General features: G+C 37.0%; 5 protein-coding genes across 5 annotated transcripts; all 5 read left to right on the top strand.

Moving 5' to 3' along the window:
- Positions 1–2392: 2392 nt before the first annotated feature.
- Positions 2393–6395, top strand: GCK72_011548 (uncharacterized protein; the record flags this gene model as incomplete). Its single annotated transcript, XM_003103989.2, has 4 exons — positions 2393–2657; positions 2716–2846; positions 5097–5249; positions 5970–6395. The coding sequence occupies 4 exons, from the start codon at positions 2393–2395 to the stop codon at positions 6393–6395; spliced, it is 975 nt and encodes a 324-aa protein (XP_003104037.2).
- An 803-nt stretch (positions 6396–7198) lies between these two features.
- On the top strand, positions 7199–7681 carry GCK72_011549 (uncharacterized protein; the record flags this gene model as incomplete). Its single annotated transcript, XM_003103882.2, has 2 exons — positions 7199–7288; positions 7529–7681. 2 exons carry the CDS (start codon positions 7199–7201, stop codon positions 7679–7681), a joined length of 243 nt encoding a protein of 80 aa, XP_003103930.1.
- Positions 7682–7966: 285 nt separating this feature from the next.
- On the top strand, positions 7967–8311 carry GCK72_011550 (uncharacterized protein; the record flags this gene model as incomplete). The annotated part of the gene is made up of 2 exons (XM_003103953.2): positions 7967–8140; positions 8234–8311. 2 exons carry the CDS (start codon positions 7967–7969, stop codon positions 8309–8311), a joined length of 252 nt encoding a protein of 83 aa, XP_003104001.1.
- A 203-nt stretch (positions 8312–8514) lies between these two features.
- GCK72_011551 (uncharacterized protein) lies at positions 8515–12422 on the top strand (the record flags this gene model as incomplete). Its single annotated transcript, XM_053728532.1, has 4 exons — positions 8515–8695; positions 9849–10006; positions 11268–11367; positions 12247–12422. The coding sequence occupies 4 exons, from the start codon at positions 8515–8517 to the stop codon at positions 12420–12422; spliced, it is 615 nt and encodes a 204-aa protein (XP_053588109.1).
- A 1120-nt stretch (positions 12423–13542) lies between these two features.
- On the top strand, positions 13543–24131 carry GCK72_011552 (uncharacterized protein; the record flags this gene model as incomplete). Its single annotated transcript, XM_053728533.1, has 10 exons — positions 13543–13778; positions 14595–14781; positions 17089–17174; positions 18038–18357; positions 19265–19364; positions 19481–19737; positions 20503–20672; positions 21729–21965; positions 22774–22961; positions 23948–24131. 10 exons carry the CDS (start codon positions 13543–13545, stop codon positions 24129–24131), a joined length of 1965 nt encoding a protein of 654 aa, XP_053588110.1.
- Between the last annotated feature and the right edge of the window lie 641 nt (positions 24132–24772).

Below are 24772 nucleotides of genomic sequence, written 5' to 3' on the forward strand. Positions count from 1 at the left end.
TCTTCTTATTCCCCCTTTTGCGTTTTTTCGGGTTTTCTCATTTTTTTGAGATTTTTTGCCGGGATAAGAAATGTGCACTTTTCTTGTCGGTTTTCGAGATTTTTACTGGAAAAAGAGTAGAAAAATGAGATTTTTGAGCCTATTTTCAGTTATTTCAGCGATTTTTATAAATACTGACAAGTTATCTGACCTTTTTAGACCTTTTTATCGATTAGATACCCTTTAAATTGAAAAAATCAGTTTTTCCGACTTTGACCTCCCAAAAATCAGTGAATAGGGTACTGTAGCCAGCTACACTGATTTTTCTGAAAACTCCAAAAAATTCTGTAATTTTTAAGCCTAAAACCACCGCTCTACCTAAAAAACTCAACGAGTTACAGATTTTCGAAAATTTTCGAAAATCGAAAACCCTGAAAACCACTAAAACTACAGTAACCCAGTCAGTTTTGCTCCGAATCGATTTTTATCAATATAATCAGATTTAGCGTGTCAAGACGCGTCGAATGAGTATAATCATGACTATGTTCTGAAAATTATTGGATTTTGGGTCTCACCACGAATTCCACGAATTTAAAAGCGCACAGATTCCCAATTTCTGGAAATTTCGAATCCGATGTATTTTTCTTGATAAAATCAATGAAATCGGACATTTCAAGCTAAAAATTAAGTCTCACCTATAAAATAGAAAAAGTTACAGATTTTCGAAACGTTTCGAAAATCTCAAAATTTTCAAACTACCGTAACCCGATCAGTTTTGTGTTAAAAGCTATAAAACTTATATTTTTGGATTCACCACGTTCCCAGCTTTCAGAAAAGTATAATCATGCCTATAATCTGAAAATATTGAATTTCGGGGTTAGAGACGCAGAGTGTCTGGTATCTCTGCACTCTGACCTCCTGACTAAAACTACCGTAACTCTGGCAGTTTTTGTCCAATTTCAAAAATTTAAATTGTATCAGGTTTATCTCGTCAAGACGCTTCGAATGAGTATAATCATGACTATGTTGGGTCTCACCACGAAAACTCGATATTTAAAGGCGCATACACCTCTAAAAATCAATTTTTTCAGAATATAACCATGATTATACTCATTCGAACCGTCTCAACCTCCTGAATCCAAAAATTCTAGTTTGAAGACCTGTATCTCAAAATATGAGAAAATTCCCCCCAAAAAAATAGGGAACCCATCATTATTTTGATTCATTGGGTGTATTCTTCATTTTCAGCAAAAAACTTGATTTCCAACCGGTTCTCTGACCAGTTTTGTTGATATTAGTCATTTTTAAACTATTTACGTCTTCCGATTCCAATTCCAACCAACCACACCCTGTCAGCTGAGTTTTGACCCTGAACACCATTGGTCACTTGTTCTTTCTTCAAACTGAATTTTCATAGCTTTTGGTTTTTAGTAATTTTGAGTAGTATATCCAAAATCAGCGCTTCAAGACGCTTCGAATGAGTATAATCATGCCTAGGTTCTGAAAATTAGGATTTTTGGCCAAAATGGGTCCAAAAATTATTTTTTCAGAATATAGTCATGATTATACTCATGTCAAAGCTCGTGACACACTGAACTCAAAAATAAAAGTTAAATTGGATAAAAACTAAGTGAGTTATAACGATATTGGTGCGCAAATTGTTTTCGAAATTTTTCGAAAATCTGTAACTTTTTCCATTTTTGAGATTTTTGATAGTTTTTTTGGCTGAAATTGTTTGTTAAGAAGTGAATTTTATGTGAAAAATAGTTTGGGTAGGCTTCGACAAGCTATGCACCTTCAAAATAGTGGCGAGACCCAAAAATGCCAAATTTTCAAATTCCACCAAACCTAGTCATGATAATACTCATTCGAACCGTCTTGTTATTCTGATTCCAAAAATATAAATTTTCAACAAATTGGACCTAATCTGACCGAGTTACGGTAGTTTTAGTCAGGAGGTTCGAGTGGAGAGATACCAGACACTCTGCGTCTCTAACCCCAGAAATTCAAAAATTTCAGAATATAGGCATGATTATACTTTTCTGAAAGCTGAGAGCGTCCTGAATCTGAATATGTAGTTTAAAACGAGCTCTGACTGAAACTGACTGGTTTACGGTAGTTTCAGCGAAATCTCAAAATTTCAGAAATTTCGAAAAGTTTCGAAAATCTGTAACTCGGCGGGTTTTAGAGGTAGAGAGGTGGTTTTAGGTGGAAAATGAAGGTGAAAATTATAATTTTTAGTAAAAATATACTATAGATAGTAGATGTAGGATTCATCTGGAAATTTCCACGATCTGGAAAAAATTTTGACTAAAAAAATTTTTTTTGGAAAATTTTTTGGAATTTTTTTTTCTTCAAATAACTTGTTTCATATCATTTCAAACCAATTTTTGAAGCTTTTTCAGCCCCTAATATGCCTCCTCGAAAACCAAAATCCGACCGTCCGCCAAAACCGCCACGCGCCAAAAAAGAGACGGCGGTAAAGCGTGAGACACGGAGTCGTCACGAGAAGAAGCGGCGGGAAGAGATGAATGAAGTGTTGTCTGAAATGGCTGAACTTCTTCCGCAAGAAGTGATTTCCAGTGGAAAACTGAAAAAAGTGGATCAAAAACCGAGAAATCCGGATAAATGTTTCATAATCGGGAATTCAGTTGAGATGATTCGAAATTCGGATTACAGTGAGTGGACATCCGGACATCCCGGTGGCCAGGACACACAGACAGACACTTATTACAGAACCCGGTTTACTATCCGAACCGCTGACCGTCGACGTGTTCAAGATTACCAACTCTTTTATGATATTTATGCATGACTTCATTGTCGCCGGCATTGAGGGTGACCATCGGTGCATTTTTGATGTGGAAAAGGTTGGTTTGAGTGGGGAAATGGAATCTTGAGAAAAAGGGGAGCATTTTAAACAAAAAATCATAGAAAACGGATAGAAAATGAAAAAGTTACAAAGTTTTGAAAAATTTTTAAAAATTTGAAATTTTCAGTTTTTTGTTTGATTTGCAGTATATCTGCCGGTTGTTAGGTTTTTAAAGATTGTCTTTTATCTTTCAATTTTTGACATCAAAGGCTTTATTTTGAGCTAAAAACCATTGAAAACGGATGGAAAATGAAAAAGTTACGGAGATTTGAAAATTTTCGAAATTTTGAAAAACTGAAATTTTCAGATTTTGCTTGACTATGGCGCATCTCTGAAAATTGTCATGGTTTTGAGAATTTTATTCTATTTCTTGATTTTTGAAACTATGGACCTTGTTTTAAGCATGAAAAACTGATAAGAAATGAAAAAGTTACAGAGTTTTGAAAATATCCGTAAATTTCCGTAAATTTGAGAAATTCCTCAAGTTGGGGGTCTAGTATTTCGCCCGGTCTTGCAAATTTGTTTAACTAGCTCAATTATTCAATTATCCAGATTAAAACCTACATTTTGACCCTAAAATCATAAAAATTGAGCAAAAATTCATACAATTACAAAGTATTGAAAATTTCCGAAAATTTCTGAAAATTTGAGATTCTGCTGAAACTACCGTAAACCAGTCAGTTTCAGTCAGATCTCATATTCGACTACATATTTGGATTCAGCACATTAAAACGCTTCGAATGAGTATAATCATGCCTATATTCTGAAAACTTTGATTTTTAGGACACCGGGGGGTCAAAAAATGGTCTAAAAACTGAAATTGAAGGAATATAGGCATGATTATACTTTTCTGAAAGCTGAAAGCGTGCTGATTCTAAAAATATCAAGTTCATGGAGATTGGATGAATGCCGGGTGAGATATTGCAAATTTAGTGATTTTCAAGTTTTCGAAAATTTTCGAAAATCTCTAACTTCTCGGTTTCCAGCTCAATTTCAGTCGGAAATAGCTTAAAATGACGGTAATTGCGCAACCCAAAGATGGTCCCTCATCACACAAACTTTTTTTCACTTTTCAAAAAAAAATTCAAATTTTTTTGTTTATCCCAACCAAAAAAACTCGTGTTCATTCCCTTAATTCCCCCCTCACTAATCTATCGTCATTCCACTTGAAACATCGAAAAACACTTCGTCATCAGGACGGGGGGCCACCACTATTTATATCAAGGTCACCCTTCAAAATTCTAGTTTCAGTCTCTCAATATGAACATTCGCAAAAAAAATTTTTTTTGGGCAGTCCTTCTGAAGGACATCGACGTCTTCTCTGTCTCTCAGCTGATTCCTCAAGGTTACCGAGGACCGATTGGCTAGGAGAACTGGATATACATTCGTTTTCAAGGTCTTAGCCTCAGATTTCGCTTTTTTACGACGGCAGGAGGCGGAGCTTGTCGGGGGGATAAGTTGTTGCCATTCCATTCATTTCTCCCGTCAAGGTTCCACCCGGCTAATCGGATTTTCATAGCCTTTTTTATGTTCGAATGTCTTGCTGCGGTATTTTTCAATTTTTGCCGGTTATTTTAAGCCTAAAATCGCTTCTGACTGTCCAGAAATCAAGGAGTTATGGATTTTCGAAACTTTTCGAAAATCTGAACTCACTAAAATTGCTATAACTCTCTTGAATTTCAACCAATCTCAATTCTAGGTATGTTTTCAAAATCAGTACGTTTCTAGCTTCCATTTGAGTATAATCATGACTATGTTTAAAAAATTGAAATTCGGGGTTAGAGACGCAGAGTGTCTGGTATCTCTGCGCTCTAACCTCCCAGGCTAAAACTACCGAATCTCGGCCAATTTTGCTCCAATTTCAAAAATTCAAAATGTTTTAGAATTGTCACATCAAGACCTTTCAAACGACTATAATCACTCTACTTGGGTCTCACCACGATAATTGGGAGGGTAAAAAATTTAAAGGCGCATAGCAAAACTCAAAATTCGAAATTTTTCAAACCTAGCCATGATTATACTCATTTGAAAGGTCTTGATGAGGAGATTTTGAAAATGTTAGTCCGTGGCCTAGAAAATGGAATCTGAGAAAGTTAGGCCACCATAGGCTTTTAGGAATTTTCGAAATTCTGTAACTTTCTTAATTTTCAACCAATTTTTTTGATTTTTAGCTCAAAATGTTCCGTTTTTCTTAAATTTTTTGGTTTTTAATTCTATAAAATTCAAAAAACAAAATATTTTTTTCCAGGACCGAATGCTTGGAAGAGATATCCGATGCTTTCTAGATTTCGAGTCGGCGTCCAAGCTGCCATTCTTGGACCCAAATCTACTCATTCATCAACTACAAATGAGAAGTTTTATGGCAAAAGCAATGAGTTGTATCATTAAAAATTCACAGGAGGTGAGAAATAGGAAAAAATCTGAAAATCTTAAAAAAAAAAATTTTTTTTGAAAAAATTATTTCCGAAAACTTTTTATTTTTTCAATTTTTTTAAACGAATTTTAGCATGATTCTATTTTTACAAAACATTCACTTGAATCGGCACATGTTAAGCCTAAAACTAACAAAATCCATCTAGAACTCACCGATTTTCAGATTTTCGAAAAATTTCGAAAACCAGGAAATGCTGAAACTGCTATAACTCTATGAATTTCGCTTCAAATCAAATTTCACTAACATTTTTAGATTTCACTCGTCAAGACGCTTCGAATGAGTATAATCATGACTAGGTTTGCAGTGAATTGGGTCTCAACACGAAAACCACCTGGATTACTGTAGTTTCCGTGGTGAGACCCGACTTGCTTCAAACCTAGTCATGATTATACTCATTCGACGCGTCTCGACGAGAGGAATCTGAAAATGCATTAAAAATGAGATTTGGAGCAAAACCCATGGAGTTTCAGCATTTTCAGATTTTCGAATTTTTCATAAATTTTCGAAAATCTGTAAATAAGCCGGAATTAGTTGTATTTTACTGATATAAAGCTTAAAATAACGCTCGAATTCTGAATTTTCTGTGGAAAATAGTTGCTAGACTGAAAAGAAGATTTTCAGAATTTCAGATTTTTCAAAAAATTTTTTTTTTGAAAATTCGATTTTTTTCTATTTCATTTTTTTCAGAATCCCTCAGAATCCATCCTTATCTGTGTGCCCAATGAGCTTCCACGAATAGTGCCCCCACCACAAGCTCCGCCCACTTTTGTCCAGTTGACACCTCCAAAATCGCCACCCCCATCGAAATTAGAGGTGGAACGACCGATTCTGGCGGCACTTTTAAGAAAAAAAGATCCGCCGAAACCGACTTTTTTGGAAATTTCACCGATGCCCCCATCCACGTCATCAACATTTCTGTCCCCGACGTCGTCCACGTGTTCTACAGTACCCTTGACTACAGTAACCACTCCGCGGAGGGTTACTGTAGTGCCACCGAAACGAAAAAGGATACGGTCGATGAATGTGATTGTCGAAAGTTATCCGTTGGATGAGAAGGACGAGGAAGAGGAGACGCCGGCGGTGAAAAGACAGAAGAAACGGTTGGTGGCCTAACTTTTTTGAATGAAAATTCTAGGCCATGAAAATATTTGTGCCAATTAGCCCGAGCGAAATCCTACATTTTAAGCTAAAAAACATAGCAAATCGACTGAAAATCGAAAAGTTAAAGATTTTCGAAACTTTTCGAAAATCTGAAATCAGTAAAACTGCTGTAACTCTCACAAATTTTGTCCAAACTCAATTTCATTTACATTTTCAAATTCAGCACGTTTTCAGCTTTCAGAAAAGTATAATCATGCCTATATTCAGAAAATTTTGAATTTCGGGGTCAGAGACGCAGAGTGTCTGGTATCTCTGCGCTCTAGCCTTCGGAGAAAAGTAGCCGTAACTCGGCCAGATGTGCTCCAAATTTTGAAATTCTTGAATTTCTGATTTCAGGGGGATGAGAGCTTTCATAAAAGTATAATCATGACTATCCCTTGTCAGTTTTCATTGTTTTCGTGGCGAGACCCAAAATTTTCAAAATTTTCAAAGTTTTTGAATATAGCCTTGATTATACTCATTTGAAAGGTATTTTTGAGTAGAATCAGAAAAACATGTCGAAAATTAATTCTGAACAAAACCCACCGACTTACAGCGTTTTCAGTGATTTTCAGGTTTTCGAAAATTTTCGAAATTCTCAAACTTCTTGATTTTTTAACCGATTTTGGTGAATTTTAGCTTAAAATGATCGTTATGATCTACTCTAGCTATGAAAAATATTTGTAACCTGAAAATCTCAAAAATATTCCAGCCAATCCGCTCCAAACCCACCAATCCATTGCAATGTGGCCACAGCGAGCACCAATACCGTCTCTATGCCAACCACATCGATGATTCAATCTGTTCCGCCCACAAATACAATGGGAGTCAACCCGTTTGAAGTCTTGGCGCCCGGTTATAGAGATGTGAGTGGGGAAATTTGATTTTTCGAAGTTTTTAGTAAACTTTTATGTAAAAATGTGAGTTTTTTAGCTGAAAAACTGCCAAATTCCACCTAGAAATTACAAAAAATACTTAAAAAGCCCTAAAAATCAACTTTTATCAATGGAGCGCACTTGCAACACTAGTAAATTCAAAAATCCCCCGTTTTGACTGATTTTTCATCAATTTTCACCGATTTTTCTAATTTTTCTTGTAAATTTCAGATTTGGCTCCGCCTCCAAAGCGAACGGCTCCTTCTCGAGGAGAGAATTTCAGCAAAAGAGGGAGAACTCAAGAATTTGATGCAATTCGTCCACCAGCCCACTCCATTACTCAATTTTCCTAATTATTTGCTACCGCAGAGCTCAAATCAATAATTATTCGGGTTAATAAATATTTATTTTGTTTTATTTTCTGGGAAAATTTGAGGAAAAATGAAGAAAAACGACTGAAAAACGATAAAGAGAGAATATTTGAATTTGAATTCCCGCTGAAAACTAGAAAAGCGCAAGGGAAAACGGGTTGACGCATTTCTCGTGTTGCTGGCGCGTTTGCCGACACAAATTTTTTATTCCATTTTCGCATTTTCTTGCGTCATTTTCCACCGATTTTCACCGTTTTTTTGCGATTTTTCACTAAAAAAACGCCAAAATTTGCAGAAAATGGACGGTGCGGACCCTCAACTCGCTCGATTCCTCCACCAATTGCAGGCGGAGACCCAACGCCAAAAATTCACCGAGCAAGTGCACACGCTCACCGGCCGCTGCTGGGACGTCTGCTTCTCCGACTATCGTCCGCCAAGCAAAATGGACGGAAAGACCCAAACGTGTATTCAGGTACGGAAAATCGATAATTTTTGGAAAAAAAATTTTCAAAATTTTTTTTTTTCGAATTAAAATTTTTTATTGTTGTTAAAATCTCATTTTCAGAACTGCGTAAACCGCATGATCGACGCCAGCAACTTCATGGTCGAGCACTTGTCGAAGATGAACGGAGGATCCGTCTGAAAATCCATTTTCCCCCCAATTTCTGTTATTTGTTTCATTAAATATCCCATTTTCTGTGTTTCTCCGTTGATTTAGGACCTCTATAAACCGTTTTTTTTCGACTTTTTGACCCAAAAAAACCCACCAAAAAGTCGAAAAACTTATGTAAATACCTCATTTTTAGGGAAAAATCAAAAAATCGGGAAAAAACGCTGAAATTTAAGATGAGTAAACTGAAAGGGAGTCGTTTGGAGGCGGAAATCGATCGAGTTAGAGCCGATGCCAACTGGAAACGACTCGGCGAACTTCTGCCATCAGTGAAATCGAAAAATTCAGGATTAGAGGATTGCTATGAGATGTTTCAGGCGGAAATCGTTCTGGAAACGTATTTGGATCAGTTGGGAGGTGCGGAAGCGAGGAAAAAACGGCGAAAATCGAGAATTTTTGATCGGAAAAGTGGAAAAATCGAGAAAATTTGGACTTTTTCGAGGAAAAATAAATTTTGGCTCAAAAAAAATCAATTTTTAGCTTAAAAATAGGGTTTAGAGCTGGAACACTTGCATTTTTCGCTCAAAAATCGGATGTTCACAGGCGAAATCAAATTTTTATCGAAAAACCCCGATTTTCTACTCAGAAAGTCAATTTTCCAGTCAAAAACTCTATTTTTCGCTCAAAAAATCGATTTTCTGTCAAAATCTTCAAAAATCAGGCATTTCTTGTCGAGAAAGAGCGTTTTCGGACATAAAAAGCCCAAAAATCAGAAAATTAGCGAATTTCTACTTAAAAAATCACTTTTTTGTCACGTCTGGCGCACCTTTGACGCGTTTTTGAAATAATGCTGAATTTGACCGATTTTGACGGTTTTTTGACTGAAAATATGTGATTTTCACAGATTTTTTAAGCTAAATTTTATAATAATGATGTTTTTCGCAAAAATCCTGCCAAAATTGACGCTTTTTGAGCAGTTACCGAATTTCTGGCGCACCTTTGACGCGTTTTTCAAAAATCGCTGAATTTGACCGATTTTGATGGGTTTTCGGTCGAAAATACGTGATTTTTACAGATTTTCAAGTTATATTTCGTAAAATTGACGCTTTTTCCAAAAAATTCCGTCAAAAACGACTCATTTTAAGCATTTTTCGTATTTCTGGCGCACCTTTGACGCGTTTTTGGAGAATTGCTGAATTTCACCGTTTTTGACCGATTTTGACTGAAAATAGAAGATTTTTAATGATTTTTAAAGCTAAATCTCATGAAAATCATGTTTTTCGTGAAAATTTTCGTCAAAAACGACGCATTTACCGAATAACTGGCGCACCTTTGACGCGTTTTAGAAAATGCTCAAAACTGGCCAAATTTAACCATTTTTGATAGTTTTGGTGCGTTTCAAAGCGTTTTCAGTGGATTTCTGTCAAATTTCCATTAGTTTGACTCCAAAATCTTCATTTTTCGATAATTTTCAGCCAATTTTCTCAATTTTTATCGATTTTGTCACTCAAAAACTGCATTTTTAATCCAAAAACTCAATTTTTCACCCTAATCACAAAATTCCTTGCAGAAATAATCCGTCCGTCGCGTGACCACGTCGACAAGTTGTCATCAGCCGAACAATTACTTCAGACGTCTCTAAAAGAGAAATCGACGAATCAAAATGTGAAAATTGAAGCAAATATTCTTCTAGCCAAAGTACTCTATGCGTGTGTCGAGTTTCGAAAGGTAATTCCATGGATTTCGGGGAAAAATTGATTGAAAATCCTGAAAAATTCATGAAAAACGGTGGAAAATGACCAAAAATCAATGGAATTAGCGAAAATTTGGCGAATTTCGACCAAAAACGCGCCGGAGTCGCCCCAGTTATGATTCCGAGTAGCTGGCGCACCTTTGACGCGTTTAAGTAAGAATTGATGAAAAATGGTGAAAAATTACCAAAAATCGCTGAAAAACTCGAAAATTTGGCGAATTTTGACCAAAAAATGATCGAAAATCGTTAAAAACCGCGCCGGAGGCACCCCAGAAAGACTCTGGCGCACCTTTGACGCGTTTTCCAGAAAACAGCCGAGTATGACGGTTTTTGATCGTTTTTGTTGGTTTTTTGCTCCAAAATCGATTAAAAATTGTGAAAAATGGTGAAAAATGATCGAAAAACGCTGAAAAACTTGAAAATTTGGCGAATTTCTACCCAAAAACTACCGAAAATCGTTAAAAACCGCGCCGGAGGCACCCCAGAAAGACTCTGGCGCACCTACGACGCGTTTTCCAAAAGTTAGTGGAAAATGGCCGAATTTCATCGTTTTTGTGGAAAATTTGGCTGAAAATTGAACGAAAAACGCGTCGCAGGCGCCCCAGATTACGTCTCCATATGTCTGGTGCTCCTTTGACGCGTTTTCCAGAAAATAGTCGAAAATGACGGTTTTCGATCGATTTTTTTGGTTTTTTGTCTCAAAATTGATGAAAAATAGCAAAAAATGACCAAAAAAGATCAGAAATTGATGAAAAAACACAAACATTTGGTTGAAAATATGCAAAAAATTCGAATTTCCATAAAAAATGATCGAAAAAACGCGCCGAAGGCAGCCCAGTTACGATTCCAAGTATCTGGCGCACCTTTGACGCGTTTACATCAATATGCATGGAAAATGGTGAAAAATGACAAAAAAGGTCAGAAACTGATGAAAAACTCGAAAACTTGGTTGCATTTTGACCTAAAAGTGACCGAAAATCGTAGATTCCAAAAACGCGCCAGAGGCACCCCAGCCAGGTATCTGGCGCGCCTTTGACGTGTTTTCTAAAAGTGACCGAAAATGATCAAATTTCATTGTTTTTGATAATCTTTTGAATAAAAATCTTTAATTTTCACTTATTTTTCGCCTAAATCATGCCGAATCCACGTTTTTTCGGTCCAAAAATTCGGTTTTTTCCGATTTTTAAGAATTTCTGGGGCACCTTTGACGCGTTTTCACAAGAAATCAATTTTCAGGCTCTCCAATGCATCTCAAACAGCGAAATGGAGAACGGAAAGACGCCGTTTCGAACACTTCGAGCACTTCGATTGGTTGCCGAAGGTTATGCGATCAAAGGTACGGTACCCTGGCGCACCTTTGACGCGTTTTTTGAGAATTGCTGAATTTGACCGATTTTGATCGATTTTGCCGGTTTTTTAGCTGAAAAAACGCAATTTTTTTTAGATTTTCGAGCAAAATCTCGTGAAAAAGAAGTTTTTCGTAAAAAAAAAAACATATTTTGAGCTTTTTCAGATTACTGGCGCGCCTTTGACGCGTTTCTGGAGAATTGCTGTATTTGACCGATTTTGATGGTTTTTTGACAAAAATAGAAGATTTTCACAGATTTTTTAAGCTGAATCCTATGAAAATAATGTTTTTCGTGAAAAATTCTTGAAAAACGGCATATTTTGAGCATTATCAGATAACTGGCGCACCTTTGGCGCGTTTTTTGGAAAGTTGCCGAATTTAATCGTTTTTGGTATTTTTTTGGTCGGAAATACGGGATTTTCACAGATTTTTAAAGCTGAATCTTGTGAAAACGATGTTTTTCGCGAAAAATTCCGTCATAAACGGCATATTTTGTCAGTTTTCAACAGTCTGGAGCACCTTTGGCGCGTTTTTTTGAAAATACTTGATTTTGATCGATTTGAACAGTTTTTGTGTGAAAATACGTAATTTTTGTTGATTTCTTAAGCTGAATCTTGTGAAAATGATGTTTTTCGCAAAAAATCCCGTCAAAATCGACGGTTTTTGATGATTTTCCAAAGTCTGGCGCACCTTTGACGCGTTTTTAGAAAATAGCCAAAACTGGTCAAATTTGACCATTTTTGATAGTTTTTGATGGTTTTGGAGTGTTTTAAGACGTTTTTAGTTGATTTCTGTCGAGAAATCTTCATTTTTCGAAATTTTTCAGCGATTTTCAGCCAATTTTCAGCCAATTTCTTCAATTTTCAGGTCTTTGCATCGAATCAATGGAAGATCCACTACCAACCAGTGCTAATCGTCCCCATTCCAACAGTACGACGTCGACCACGTCAACCGCCTCGTCAAAAGACCAAAAAGCGCTATACGTCTTCGAAAAATCGGCGGAACTCGCGATTTTTATATTAATGAGCTCGAAAAATCGATAAATTCAAGTCAGGCGAAGGCGACTGTCAGTGGAAGTTTAACGGCGCCGACGAGTACTCAGACGGCTCAGGCTGGCGTCAAACAGCAGGAGAAAATTGGTAAAATTTTGGGAAAAGTGGTTTTAGAGCGCTCAAATCTAAATTTTCCGTTTTCAAACTATGATTTTCAAACTCAGCTCACCGAGACCTTCAAAATGAGGCCCATATTGACCAATTTCTGATCAATTTGAAATTTTCGACCCCTATGCGCCTTTAAACTACAGTAGCCCCGGCGGTTTCGTGGTGGGACCCGACTTGAAGCTAATCTAGTCGAGATTATAGTCATTTGAAGCGTCTTGACGTGCTGAAAACGAATATCGCATTGAAAATTCGAAAAAATTGAGTCCCGCCACGAAAACGGCCGTTTAAAGGCGCATAGGGGTCGAAAATTTCAAATTAATCGGATTCTAGTCATGTTTATACTTTTCTGAACCGCTAAAACCTCCTGATTACGAATATTACAATGAGAAATTGTGATGACCGAGTTTTGATGGCCTAGAATCCCAAAACTCGGCCACCAAAGGGTTTTAGTGGTTTATAGCGGTTTTTCGATGAATTTTGATGAATTTTGTTGTTTTTTATGCTAAAAATCAATTCTTAAGCACACTAAAAACTTTTTAATAGCAGAAATTCAAAAAGAATTTGAAATGGCCGAGTTTTGGTGGCCTAGAATCCCAAAACTAGTCCCTCCGTGTTTTTAGAACGTTTCAGACCCAATTTTTGCTATTTTTTCATAATTTTTCAATAAAAATGCATATTTGAATGTTCTCCCGCGAAAATCCAGGTCTCACCACGAAATTCCTGGGTTACTGTAGTTTAAAGGCGCATAGAGGTCGGAAATTTCAAATTCATCGGATTTTTAGTCAATATGGGGCTCAAATTGAAGCTGACGACGAGCTGAGTGTAGTTTTGATAGTTTCAGACACGAAATGTTAGGTTATGTCTGAAAAATTAATTTCAGAAAAAAAAATTTTCGAAAAAAATTTTTTTTTCGAAAATTTTTGTGATTTCATATAACTTTTCAGAGCGATTTTTGGCCAAATTTTTATATTATGATGTTCCAGGCGAGTTGCTCGAACGAATAATGGAACGAGTTGCCATAATCCGTGCAAAAGACACGGCGGCGAAGAAACAATCGTCTGGAACCGAGGGAATCGAGTGGTACCGGAAAATAATCACATGTCTTGGCGATAAATATACGGGAGAACGGCTGAAACAGAAATTGTCACGGCAATTCGCAGAGTTATTGATTCGCGCGACGGTTCCCATTGAGGAGAAGTCGATGAGTGAGGCGATGCAGACGAAGGCGATGAATATGAAGTAATTAGGGGGTCTAGGGGTGGAAACGCAGGCAAATGACAAGAAAATTCAAAAAAATCGCGAAAATTTGATCTAAAACACCGAAAAATTGTGAAAAAATGAGATTTTTTGACCGAAAACTCGAAATTTCAGTTTTCTGACTGAAAATCTCAAATTTCCAGCATTTTTAGCTTTATTTTCTTACTCATCTCATCAAAATCATTAAAATGACTATGATCACCACCAATTTCCCCGATTCCCCGCCAAATTCCCACACCTGGCCGAAAAATTTCACTTTTTGGGTTTCTAGGCCATCAAAACTCGGCCATATTCAATTTTCGATAAGAAATTCGGATTCAGCGCGTCAAAACCGTTCGAATGAGTATAATCATGCCATATTTTGCTGAAAATCGAAAATTTTGGGTCTCGCCACGACTTTAAAGGCGCATAGACGCGGAATTTTCGATTTTTGTTAATTTTGGGCAAAATATGTCATGATTATACTCATTCGAACGGTATTGACACGCTGAATTCGAATTTCTCATTGAAATTTGTATATGGCCGAGTTTTGATGGCCTAGAGACCCAAAAAGTGGGATTTCTAGGCCAGGAGTGAGGTTTTGGTGGGAAATGGGGGGAATTGATCGTGATTATAGTCATTTGAATGGTTTTAACGAGCTGAGTGAGAAAATTGAGCTGGAAATGCTGAAAATTCGAGTTTTGAGTCAAAACTTCGTGGTTTTAGTCAATTTTTCACGATTTCTCAGTGTTTTGGGTCGAATTTTTATGAATTTTTTCAATTTTCTCACCAAAAAACCGTCTAAAATCTCACTTTCAGACTATACCACGGCTCGCACAAGACATTTTTCACTCCGAAATCAAAAATCGAAGAGATTATTCTTCTTCTATTGATAAATGAAGTGTTGTCGACGAGAGACGTCATACTGTCACGGGCCGATGATTTGTCGAATTCAAGGACTCTTTCACTACAGAATGCGAAGTCATCGTTCAATTTATTGACACTGGTGAGGAAAATTGAGGAAAAACGACCCAAAATTCATGAAAATCGGTCTAAAAATTGACTGAAAAATGACTGAAATCGTTAAAAATTGCTGAAAAATGACTTAAAATAACTGAAATCGAGTCATTTTACACCTGAAAACGCGTCAAAGGTGCGCCAGATCAACTGAAATCAGCTGAAAATTAACCAGAACCTCACCAATCACTCATAGCTGAAAAACGCGTTAAAAGCACGCCAGATCATCAAAAATCGTCAAAATTGAGTGAAAAATTAGCTGAAATCGACTGAAATTTAGCCAAAACCCATCCTATCACTCATTGCTGAAAACACGTCAAAGGCGCGCCAGTCAGAATAAAAAATTATTCAAAAATGACGAAAATTGGCGAAAAATCATGTATTTTGACTCAAAAATTCATGAAAAACTGTAATTTTCACTTTCTAATTAAACGCGCCTAAGGCACGCCAGTTTCCCAACAAAAATTGGGATAACCGGCTAAAACGCGTCAACGACACGCCAGACAACGCAAATTTTGATGGAAAATCATCAAAAATTGAGCGAAAATTGTGTATTTGAGCTATTTTCAGACAAAAATGAGAAAACCGCGTCAAAGGCACGCCAGACAACGCGAATTTTGAATTTTGACTGAAAAATATCAAAATTTGATCAAAAAATTGTGTTTCTGAGCGATTTTCAGACAAAAATGAGCATTTTTAAGCGGAAATTCTGGAAATTTCATGGGTAAATGCGTCAAAGGCGCGCCAGACAACGCGAATTTGAATTTTGACTGAAAAATGTCAAAATTTGACTAAGAATTGTATTTTTGAGCGATTTTTGACGATTTTCAGACGAAAATAAGCGAAATTCTCGAAATTTCCGCCAATTTTCTTCCGAAAAACATGAAAATTGTGGGAAATTGACTCATATTATGTGACCACTCTTCTCTATTTTCTATTCTCTCCTCGCCGCTCGATTTGTCAATTATTCACGTTTTTACATATTCAAACACCCCGCTGTCCTCTCTCACTCTCGTTTATTCGTGTATTCTGCAACATTTACGCCTGTTTTTCTGTCATTTTTGACTAATTTTGACCAATTTTCGATAAAAAACTCGAAAATTTGAGGAAAAAATGGACGAAAACTTGAGGAAATGGTCGAAAGTAGGTGGAAAATCGCATTTTCTAGATTAGAGCGCACTTTCAACAGCTACAGTACCCCTACAGTAACATTTTTATAGCTGGAGTAGATTAAAGCGGTCATTTCAAACTATAATTCATGAAAATCGGTTGAGAAATCGAGAAGTTTGAGATTTTCGAAAAATTTCGAAAATCTGAAAATCACTGTGAGAGTTACAGCAGTTTTACTGATTTCAGATTTTCGAAAAAGTCGGTGTGTTTTGCTCCAAATCGATTTCTGTCAAATTTTTCAGGTTCTACTCGGAGAGACCTTTGAAATGAGTATAATCAAGGCTATATTCGAAAATTTTGAAAATTTCGGGTATCGCCACGAAAACCATGAAAACTGCTTCACTCGAATTTTTGCATTTCAGAATAAAGTTTTTTCCTCTATGTAAAGAATAGGGAATAGAGAAAAGGAGACGGAGAGAATTCATGTGTTCACTATGATGGTGACATAATATGAGTCAATTTCCCCCATATTTTCATGTTTTTCGGAAGAAAATTGGCAGAAATTTCGAGAATTTCGCTTATTTTCGTCTAAAAATTGCTCAAAAACACAATTTTTTGATCAAATTTTGATATTTTTCAGTTAAAATTCAAAATTAACATTGACTGGCGTGTCGTTGGCACGTTTTTCATCTTTGAACTGATTTTCGCCAATTTTCGTTGCAAATCTGGCGTTACTTTGGCGCGTTTTGAAGATAATTTAAAAATCATAGTTTTTCATGAATTTTTGGGTTGAAAACACTGAAAATTGGCGAGAAACACGTTTTCAGTAGATGGGTTACTGTAGGAGTACTGTAGCTGTTGTAATGCATCTACCCACGAAGAAAAATTGTACTATTTAATGCATTTTTTTGCAAATTAATTCTATTCACGAATGCAAATAAATGCTTTAATTTTTGTGTGGTCGCCCGTAAATCCACACAAAAAATTAAAGGCGCATTGACTTTTCAGCTTGTGATATTTTGCGCCGACAACTTTCTCAGTGCTTCAGATTACTGTACAAAACTGCAGATTAATGCATTTATTTGCATTCGTGAATAGAATTAATTTGCAAAAAAATGCATTAAATGGTACAATTTTTCTTCGTGGGTAGATGCATAAGTGCGCTCTAATGCAAATTCACTTCCAGGTGCTCTCAACAATCAATCAATATCAACTTCTGGCACAAATCTACGAACGAGCGATGAAATTTGCAAATAACGACTCGTTTTTGTGGTAATTTTTGGGATTTTTGGAGATTTTTGGCTGAAAATATCGATTTTTGGCTGAAAATATCGATTTTTGGCTGAAAGTCCAGGAAATTTGACTTTTACAAGGTTTTATCACGAAATTGAGTTCCGTATTGTGACAAATGCGCTCTACTGATAATTTGAAGTATATTTCGTTATTTTCCACATTGAAAATAACAAAATTTACACCAAATTACCGGTAGACCCATTTACTCACGCGTAGGCGGAAGCTATGCTCAAATTTTCATTTTTTCAGACAAAATTCCAGATTTTCAGTCGAATTCTAAGTTTTTGGCTGAAAATATCAATTTTTAGTCAAAATTTTAGGTTTTTGACTGAAATTTTCAGATTTTTAGCTGAAAGTCCAGGAAATTTGACTTTTACAAGGTTTTATCACGAAATTGAGTTTCGTATTGTGGCAAATGTGCTCTACTGATAATTTGAAGTGAATTCTGTTATTTTTTTCCATTGAAAAGAACAAAATTTACACTAAATTACCGGTAGACCACATTTAGTCACGCGTAGGCGGAAGCTATGCCCAAATTTTCATTTTTTCAAACAAAATTCCAGATTTTTTGGAAGAAATTGCAGATTTTTGGATGAAAGTCCAATAAATTTGACTTTTATAATGTTTTATCACGAAATTGAATTCCGTATTGTGACAAATGTGCTCTACAGATAATGAGATGTGATTTCTGTTATTTTCCATATTGAAAATAACAAAATTTACACTAAATTACCGGTAGACCGCATTTAGTCACGCGTAGGCGGAAGCTATGCCCAAATTTTGATTTTTTCAGACAAATCGGCTGAAAATTTCAGATTTTCAGCCAAAAAATCAATTTTCAGGCAACAATTCGCTCTCTCCGCCATTTGCTGTGGCCGTTTCTCTCGCGCCATTCGAGTTTTCGAGCAATCGATTCTCGCGTCGACGATCGCTTCTGAATCCCTGAATTCTACAAAATCAGATGACGTCACGACGTCATCTTCAACGTCTTCATCAGCGAATTCCACGCCGAGGCGCCAGAATCCGCGTCCGACGTCACCTGATTCCGATATGTTCTCCGCGTTGAAACTGACGAATAATCCGTCGTGCGCCCTGTCGGTTATCAGTGAATATATGATGATATCGCAGGTTTTGATTGAGAGATTCGGAAATTATGAACCAGGTTTGTGAAAAATGACGAAAATCGGAAAATTTTCACTGAAATTTGGCTGAAAATCGGTCAAAACCCCACTTTTTCCCTCTGAAACTATCATTTTCCGACTCAGCTCACCGAGACCTTTAATTTGAGCCCCATATCGACCTATTTCTGACCAATTTGAAATTTTCGACCCCTATGCGCCTTTAAACTACAGTAACCCGGGCGGTTTCGTGGTGGGACCCAACTTTATTGATGCTAGTCGAGATTATACTCATTTGAAGCGTCTCAACGTACTGAAAACGATTATCGCGCTGAAAATTCGAAAAAATTGGGTCCCGCCACGAAAACGGCGGTTTAAAGGCGCATAGTGGTCGAAAATTTCAAAATGATTGGATTCTAGTCATGATTATACTTTTCTGAACCGCAAAAACGCGCTGATTCTGATTATCACAATGAAAAATTATGGTGGCCGAGTTTTGATGGCCTAGGATCCCAAAACTCGGCCATGAACGGTTTTTGAGGGTTTCGACACTTTTTGAACGATTTTTTTCTAGAGTTTGGGAATTAAAGACAAAATTAGACGATTTTTATTGCTATTTCTATAAAAAATTCTAAAAATTTCATGGTGGCCGAGTTCTGGTGGCCTAGAATCCCAAACAAATAGTTTTTGGTAATTTTCGACCGTTTCTTAGCAATTTTTATCATATTTTTTGTGTTTACCGTAGAAATTTGACGATTTCTATCGCTAATTCAACAAAAAGTTCGACAATTTTCATGTTGGCCGAGTTTTGGTGGCCTAGAATCCCAAAATTAGTCCCCCAACGTAAATCAACGGGTTTTAGTCAGTTTTCACCGGTTTTTTTTGGAATTTTTGAGATTTTTCATCAATTTTCAGATCAGAATCCTAAAAACCAGAAATTTTCGTTTCCAGCTATCGAATACTCGGCAAAAGCGATCGAACTATGCGCCAAAGAGGGACAACTCTCGTTTCTGAAGGCACGGTGTCAATTGTTGCATGCGATCGCTTATGGGTGAGTTTTTGAGCGATTTTTAGAGATTTTCAACTAAAAATCTGGATTTTTGAGCCAAAATTAGAGTTTTTCGGCCTAAAAATCTCATTTTTCCGCTATAAAACTCATATTTTCAGATTCCGAGCCGCCGAAGAGCCGTCGTGGGACCTGAAAAAGGGACAACTCGCAAAAACGGTCCAATTAATCGAAGAATGCGTCGGACACGATCCCCACGACTACCTGTCGCTCTACTATGCGGCATACTTTCATGCGATTTCCAGAGATTTGGAATCTGCGAAAGATCGATGCTCGAGGAGTTTGGCACTGAATGGAGATCAACCCGGTGCTATTATGCTCTTGGCGCTGATTTTTACGGCTTATGGGGATTTGAAAGGTAAAAAATTGAAAAAATGCGGAAAAAGTTGGGCGAAAAATCACTAAAATTGAATTTTTCCCGTCAAATCCCACTCAAATCACTCTAAAACTACGATTTTCAAACTCAGCTCGTTCTCAGCTTTCAGAAAAGTATGATCATGCCCTCATACGCTTCAATTTGGGTCCCACCACGAAACCGCCCGGGTTACTGTAGTTTAAAGGCGCATAGAGGTCTAAAGTTTCAAATTGCTTCGAAATAGGTCGATATGGGGCTCAAATTAAAGCTAATGACGAGCTGAATACAACTAAATAGGTCTCATCACGAAATTCCGATGGTACTGTAGTAAAAATTATCAAAAATTCTGTTTTCAAACCCAAAAACTCAACCCAATCGAATTTTTAATGCGATAGTCAAATTCAGCTCATTGAGGCGCTTTGAATGATTATTATCTTGACCAGATTCGCGTAATGTTGAGTCTTACCACGAAATTTCTGGGTTACTGTAGTTTAAAGGCGCAGGGGGTTCGAAAATTTCAAATTTATCGGATTCTAGTCATGATTATACTTTTCTGAACCGCAAAAACACGCTGATTCTGAATATCACAACGAAAAACAATGATGGCCGAGTTTTGGTGGCCTAGGATACCAAAATATTGGATTTTTAGGCCATTCACTGGAAAACCTGTTCAAAACGCGATTTTCTAATTTTTTTCAAAATTTTACGCAATTTTAATAAAATTTCACATTCTCGGAGCCATTTTTCACCAATTTTTCGAATTTCCAGGCGCCCTCGAGCTCGTCATCAACGCTCTCACCGAATTCGAGCACAACTACGGTCTCATGGTGCTCCGCCTCCATATAGAAACGAAATTCGGACGAATCGAAGAATCTCTCGATACATGTACTCATCTTCTCGATTTCTGGAAAGAAACAACCGGTTCAACAACAATTGGCGTATTCTGCGGGCATTTTGGATGAGGAACGGTCACAGAGGACACTAAATGGCACGGATTTGATTGGTGGCAGTCAGAAAACTGGTTTGTTTGGCGGGAATTTGAACATTTGAAGAAAATCGGTCGGAAATCCGAAAAAATTTAGAAAAATCCATGAAAACTGACCAAAAATTAAAATTTTAAGCCAAAATCAATCTGAAACTGTCATTTTCAAACTCAGCTCTATGAGACCTTTGATTTGAGCCCCATATTGACCAATTTCCGATCAATTTGAAATTTTCGACCCCTATGCGCCTTTAAACTACAGTAACCCGGGCGGTTTCGTGGTGGGACCCGACTTGAAGCGAATCTAGTCGAGATTATAGTCATTTGAAGCGTTTCGACGCGCAGAAGACGAATATCGTGTTGAAAATTCGAAAAATTGGGTCTCACCACGAAAACGGCGGTTTAAAGGCGCATAGAGATCGAAAAATTCAAAATGATCGGATTCCAGTCATGATTATACTCATTCAAACCGTCTTGGCGCCCTGATTCGGAATATCACAATAAAAATTGATGATGGCCGAGTTTTTGTGGCCTAGGATCCCAAAAAGTGGGATTTCTAGGCCATCATTGGAAAATTGGTGATTTTGGTGTGGAAAATGTGATTTTCGATGCTAAAATTGTGAAAATATGAATTTCTGATTGAAAAAATGAGTTTTATTAGGAAAAAACTGGACAAAAAATGGTCTGAAAATCAATTTTTTGAATAATTTTTGAAATTCCTTCAGTTATTCCAGGCACCCCGTCACTCGGCCGTGAACTGTCCACACCGCTCGCCTCCACACCATTAATCCCAAGTTTTCCGACTTCTGGAGTTCCCGTGATCAGTGCGATTCCCGGAAACACGTCAACAGTGGATTTGTCGAGTTAGTAGTGAGAAAATTCGGTTTTTTGGGCAGAAAAAAGGGTTTTTTTGAGTAAAAAAACGCTCAAAAACGGCATATTTTGGTCTAGAAATCAATTTTACATGCTGAAAATTCTTAATTTTTCGAATTTTTTCTGTTTTTTTTTTCAGTCGCCGAGTCAATCGTCGGAACGGCGGCATCAGAAGCCGGCGCGGCACCCGTCAACCGCTTCAGATTCTGTGAATAACGGAATCGGCGACGCTTGGTCGAAATTCCGAACTCAAGCGGACGTCTGGATGTGTCTGGCGGAGTTATATATAGCCGAAGGACGACACGCCGATTTGACGAAAGTTATTGAGCAGGCGATAACAATGTTTCCGAGTTCACCGCAGGCGCTTTATTTGAAGGTAAAAATTCGGTTATTGGCTGAAAAAATTCCAGAAAAATCTGGAATTTTTGTCAAAAATTTGTGTTTTTCTGCTCTAAATTTCTCAATTTTAATCCATACCTTCTGAAAATACGATATTCAGACTCAGCTCGTTTTCAGCTTTCAGAAAAGTATAATCATGCCCAGATTCGCTTCAATTTGGGTCCCACCACGAAACCGCCCGGGTTACTGTAGTTTAAAGGCGCATAGGTGTCGAAAATTTCAAATTGCTCCAAAATAGGTCGATATGGGACTCAAATTAAAGCTAATAACGAGCTGAATACAACTAAATAGGTCTCATCACGAAATTCCGGGGTTACTGTAGTAAAAATTACCAAAAATCCAGTTTTTAAACCCTAAAACTCAACCCAATCGAATTTTTAATGCGATATTCGAATTCAGCTTGTTGAGACGCTTTGAATGACTATAATCTCGACCAGATTCGCTTTACGTTGAGTCTTACCGCGAAATTCGCAGGGTTACTGTAGTTTAAAGGCGCATAGGGGTTCGAAAATTTCAAAATGATTGGATTCTAGTCATGATTAGACTTTTCTGAACAAAAACTTGCTGATTCCGGATATTACAATGAAAAATTGTGGTGGCCGAGTTTTGGTGGCCTAAGATCCCAAAACTCGGCCACCACTTGGATTTGGAGGTTTTGAAGCCCTTAAACAAGGTTTTAAACCTATTTTTCTCAATTTATTTGCGTTTTTTGCAAATTTCAACTTGTTTCGAGACAATTTTCTCTCTAAAATCCTAACAAATCCCCGCTAATTTCAAATTTCCAGGGTCGCCTCCTCGTCTCTCGCTCTCAAAAGCTGTCCGACGACTCGCTGAGCTCCAGAATCCGTGGAGAAGCCAAATCGGCGTATCTCTCCGCATTGGCACTGGCTCCCGGTCATTTTCCATCAATGTCAGCACTCGCGAAGTTATACGAAGAGGAAGGAAATCAGAAGATGGCGGAGCACATGTTGAGGTGCTTAAATTGGGGAAAAAGTTGCTCTGAATCTGAAAATTTTGAGCTGAAACTAAGTTTTTTGAATTCAGCGCGACGAGACGCGTTGAAAGAGTGTATTTTTCGCCGATTTTGAGCAAAAATTGAGATTTTTGAGTCTCGCCACGATATTACGAGTTTAAAGGCGCATACAGTCGAAACTTTTCAAATTGCTCCAAATTTAGCCATGATTATACTCATTCGAACCGTCTTGACGCCCTGATCACGAATATCACATTGAAAACGTTTGATGGCCGAGTTTTGGTGGCCTAGAATTCCAGAACGTGGGATTTCTAGGCCACCGACTGAAATTGAGCGTTTTCAATAGTTTTTGATGGGTTTTGATATTTTTTGAGTCAAAAAATGCGATTTTCAGCGTTAGAAATGCTGAAAATCGCGATTTTCTGATGATTTTGCCTTGAAAACCAGAAATTTCGAGTTAATTTTCTAGAAAATCAAAAAATTTAAATTTTGGACTCAAACTGCCCATTTTCAGTCGATTTTTAAAGAATTTCCAGTATTTTGAGCTCTTTTTCGAGTTTCCGATAAAATTTTGAGTATGGCCGAGTTTTGGTGGCCTAGAAAACCATGAAATGAGATTTCTAGGCTACAGGGCTGGAAATTAGCATTTTTGATGATTTTTGACTTTTTTTAGTCGAAATTTGTGTGAAAAAATGAAATTTTTAGTGTCAAAAGTGCTAAAAACCGTGATTTCCGGACAAATTTGCTTTGAAAATGAGCATTTCGCCATGGCCGAGATTTGGTGGCCTAGAAACCCAAAAGTTGAGTTTCTAGGCCACCAGTGAGAATTGACTGAAATTTACTGTTTTCAGTGAATTTTTGTGTGAAAATTGTGATTTTCGATGCGGAAATAGCATTTTTTCGACATTTTCCACTCAAAAAGTCACATTTTCGACCAAAATTTGTGATTTTTCATCAAATTTTCATTATTTTTTTGCATTTTTCAGAGAAATGGTGCGTGTCGATCCGTTGAATTGTGAATGGTGGCAACAACTCGGCTGTTCACTGATGAAACGTGGCGATTCTGAACGGGCGACCGAATGTTTGACCGCCGCCTCTCAATTGGACCGTTCGACGCCTCTCTTGCCGTTTTCTGTCGTTCCGATGGTGTTTCCCGCTAATTTTCGATGATTTTTGATGATTTTGAGTATTTTTTGAGCGAAAAATTGTGTTTTTTCCGACTTTTTTCACGTAAAAATCCATTTTTTCGCCTGGAAATCGTATTTTTGAGCTAAAAATTGGCGTTTTGGCTCAAAAATTGCGTTTTTTATCGTTTTCCCCCATATAATTCCATTCTCACCATGATCTCCGCCCCTTTTTTTTCTCGTTTTTTGGTATTTTTAGACTTTTTCCTCCAGGTGACAGATTTCTATTATATAATTATGTATATAGGCAATTTAGATTTGGTATTTTTATTTATTTTATTTATTTGAAGAGATATTTCGGAAATTTTGGATTTTTTCGGTGGTTTTTGTGTGATTGCCGTTTTTTTCGGTTCGATTATTGTGTTTTTTCAGAATTTTGGAGGTGAAAAATGAGAAAAATTGAGTTTTTATCGACAAAACCACCTTTTTTATGCTTTTATCGATAAAAATGGGGTTTTTATCGATAAAAAACCTATTTTGTCGATGAAAATCTGAATTTATCGATAAAACGCTCTTTCAGGCATTTTTATCGACAAAATATAAAATCTGATCGAATTTTATCGATAAAAATCAGTACTATCGATAAAAATGCGAATTTTAAAAGTTTTTATCGATAAAATCGACTTT

The sequence above is a fragment of the Caenorhabditis remanei genome, chromosome III (assembly GCF_010183535.1).
Source record: "Caenorhabditis remanei strain PX506 chromosome III, whole genome shotgun sequence".
Lineage (NCBI taxonomy): Eukaryota > Metazoa > Nematoda > Chromadorea > Rhabditida > Rhabditidae > Caenorhabditis > Caenorhabditis remanei.